The 3,061-nt window shown below is 41.5% G+C and overlaps 1 protein-coding gene across 1 annotated transcript; it reads right to left on the bottom strand.

The window, feature by feature from the left end:
* On the bottom strand, positions 1–1,838 carry yod1 (YOD1 deubiquitinase). The gene has a single exon (XM_005729706.2). It carries the CDS (start codon positions 1,809–1,811, stop codon positions 1,035–1,037), a length of 777 nt encoding a protein of 258 aa, XP_005729763.1. The 5' UTR covers positions 1,812–1,838; the 3' UTR covers positions 1–1,034.
* Positions 1,839–3,061: the final 1,223 nt, after the last annotated feature.

Raw genomic sequence — 3,061 nt, forward strand, 5'->3', positions numbered from 1 at the left:
AACTTTGAGCTTAATAATCAAGGGACAAATCATTGCATTTAATGTCTACGATGGACGCAGAGTAACAGAGAGATGCATTGGAGTCTGCAATGAGTTATCTGTTTGTTACGCAATCAGAACAAGCTGTGGCCTATGAAAGCTCAGATTTTTTTTACCTACATTTTGATACCTGGATCTTCTTTTAGTCGTCATATCCTTCTGGATTAAACAAATGGCCAAATTTTGAGTCACCCCAGTGCAGATTCAGAGCATGCAACTCAGAAAATATTGACAATATGAATGATCCATAATTATGCTAAAGTTATTGTACAAACCAAACAAACAAACAAACAAAAACAATGGATACTGAGGAGGTTAGAAGTGTGTCTGATTGATTTTTCATCAAGTAATCCTTTAGAAGAATCCTGCTTAGCATTAACTCAGGCCGCCTATATTGAACAGTTCAGATGTTTAAATTTAAGGAAATTAGTGGAAGAATTACTTACATCTGCCCCCAAAGTAATAAAAACATGCTACATAACCAACATGATAAATAACAGTCAAGCTTGCTGTGCTGTGTTTAAGACAAAAGTGAATGTGATCACATAACTGTGCAAATAATTCTTAGTGACCGTTTTAAAATTCTTTGTTCGCACATCTTTGTTTCGTCAAGGGTAAGTTCTGCCAATTTTCTGCATCGATAACACATCCTAAACTGTTTGGTTTATGAACTTGTCCATGAGTGTTCTTAACAGATCGAAACAACAACTAAGAATTTTTTGCATCCTGACCCAGTTTAAAGAGATCTGAATATTATGGTTTCTAACACTGGAGCACTGCAGTAGCATTTCTGACTGTAAGAACTGACAGTAGTTAAAAAGTAATACTGAACAGGTAAGAGGCGGAACACAGTACCTGCAGAATCTCCAAAGATGTTGCCAGATAATGTGAGGTAGAGGATCACAAAAGCAGACAGACCCACAGAGTTGCCAGACGCAGGGCATGGGGGTTGGTGGTTGTTGTATTTGTGAGAGAGGAAAAAGACAGCAAGACTTTCACACTTCACCAAAATTAGCGTGGCCTGTCTCCTTGGCATGCTCACGAGCTTCCTTTTGTCCCACCAAGCCTGTCTGACACACCATGCAGCGCAAGGCAAAGCGGTTAACGTCTGTGAACTGGCGCTTGCGGCGAGCCTCGTCTGCCAGCTCGAGGGCCTGGGCCAGGATTACGTCGTCTGTAGTCGAGAAGATAGTCTGGGGCGGGGTGTCGGATCCGGGGATCTCTTTCTGCAGCGGGTCGTAGTGGATGCCATCATAGATCAGCAACACGCGTTTGTGGTAGCCAGCATCCTCCCCAAATCTGTCTACTCGCACTGTCTGAGTATCCACTACGCAGATCTCACACTGGTAGAACTTAGACATGATGGATACCTCGATGGCTCCTCCCCAAGTGTCATCACGTCTTATCCAGGTGCAGTACTCCTCATTGGTTTTCCCCAGCACCGCTTCAGAGTAAGCTGTGGGGTCACTCGAGACTATCTGGGCAATGAGACCTCTCATTTCAGGGGCACAGGCGGGGTCGTATACGCCGCCTTCCACCACATAATAAACACTGGTGAAGAGGCAGGAGTTATCAGCTGGGACCACTCGGCGTGCCAGCATAGGTGAACCTTCGAGGTTAGGTCCTTTCGTTACAGCGGGACGATCCTGAGGCTTTGGCTTGTTTTTTTCCTCCTCAACGATGAGTGTGTCTCCTGTAGAGGACGACACACCAATGACAACACTTTTCATCCCAGTCAGACTTTGGTTTAGAAAAGGAAGAAGAAAACACATTGCCTTATGTATATCTGTCTGAATGGTACCTGATTATGTTGCACAGATGTCCCTAAAATGTCTATTGCATGCAAATAAATCAAAGACTCAGTAACTCAAAAAGTTCTGCTTCTAATATTTCTGACCACATCCCAAAACATTCCTTTTATTATAAGCAATTAAAAGTTGAAGTTATAAAGACTGCTTATTCTAAAATCATACTTAAATTTTAACCTGTCCTCACAGGTATATAAATTCTTGTATATACCCAGGGTGCCAAATGTGCAGCCTCCATACAATACAATTATATCCGGCCCGTGAGATCATTTCATATGTCAATTATTAAAAGTCCCCTTGGTATGTGGAAGTTGAATCTTCAACCCTGCTGAGAATCCATGCAGGCAGGGGTGGGACTATTTTGATGGGCACACCATGCGGCCAATCACATGCAAAGACAGACTGGGATCATACCATTATGTGAAGGAAGGGGGCAAACCTTCCAAAGACAGCAAGTGTAGCGTACAGATACATTTCAATGATATTGGAGACTTCAAAGCTGAGTGCAGAACTTATAAGATTCGGGGAAGCCTAAAGTGATACCCGTTTTTATTTTCAGTCATTTTCCACTGTGGAGGACAAAAAGTTTCAAACTTGCCCAGGGCTTAAAGCTTGTGTGTTTTCTCCCTAGTAGCAGCAAATGCATAAAAATAAGGCTTTTAGGAAAAATTGCTTCCTTCAAAAAGACTAAATTTACAGTACAGTGATGAATATTACATAAAATAAACTCTATATAAAGCCTCACAGGCCTGAATGTGCACTTGAAGCCATTTATAATTGTTAATATGTTTGATCTGCTGCTCACCACAAACAAGCATAAGCATACATTTTGGACTTTTAACTGTATTCCCATAAATTTTACAGCTTTTCCTACTGATCAAAAACCTCCCTTATGGCTATTCATAGGAAAAGTAACAAACAACTCAACAACCACTGAACAGCTAAAACAGCAGGTAAACTGATTCTGCAAAAAGAAATGCAGAGCATGGATCCCCACATTCACCCGAAATCGCACTTCCAAAGAAATTTCAACAAGAAAAACCTTTAAATATGTAACTTCTTTACATTGACAGAAAGGAGCAGTTTCACTGGTCTGGCCTGCTTACGATCAAACTGGGCCGTGATGTAAAATGAGTTTGACACCTAGGGCTGAACGATTATGGAAAATAATCTAATTGCGATTTTTTGCCCCAATATTGCGATTGCGATGCGAT

This window comes from Pundamilia nyererei, unplaced genomic scaffold (assembly GCF_000239375.1).
Source record: "Pundamilia nyererei isolate P.nyererei 1_Seehausen unplaced genomic scaffold, PunNye1.0 scaffold00034, whole genome shotgun sequence".
Taxonomy (NCBI): domain Eukaryota; kingdom Metazoa; phylum Chordata; class Actinopteri; order Cichliformes; family Cichlidae; genus Pundamilia; species Pundamilia nyererei.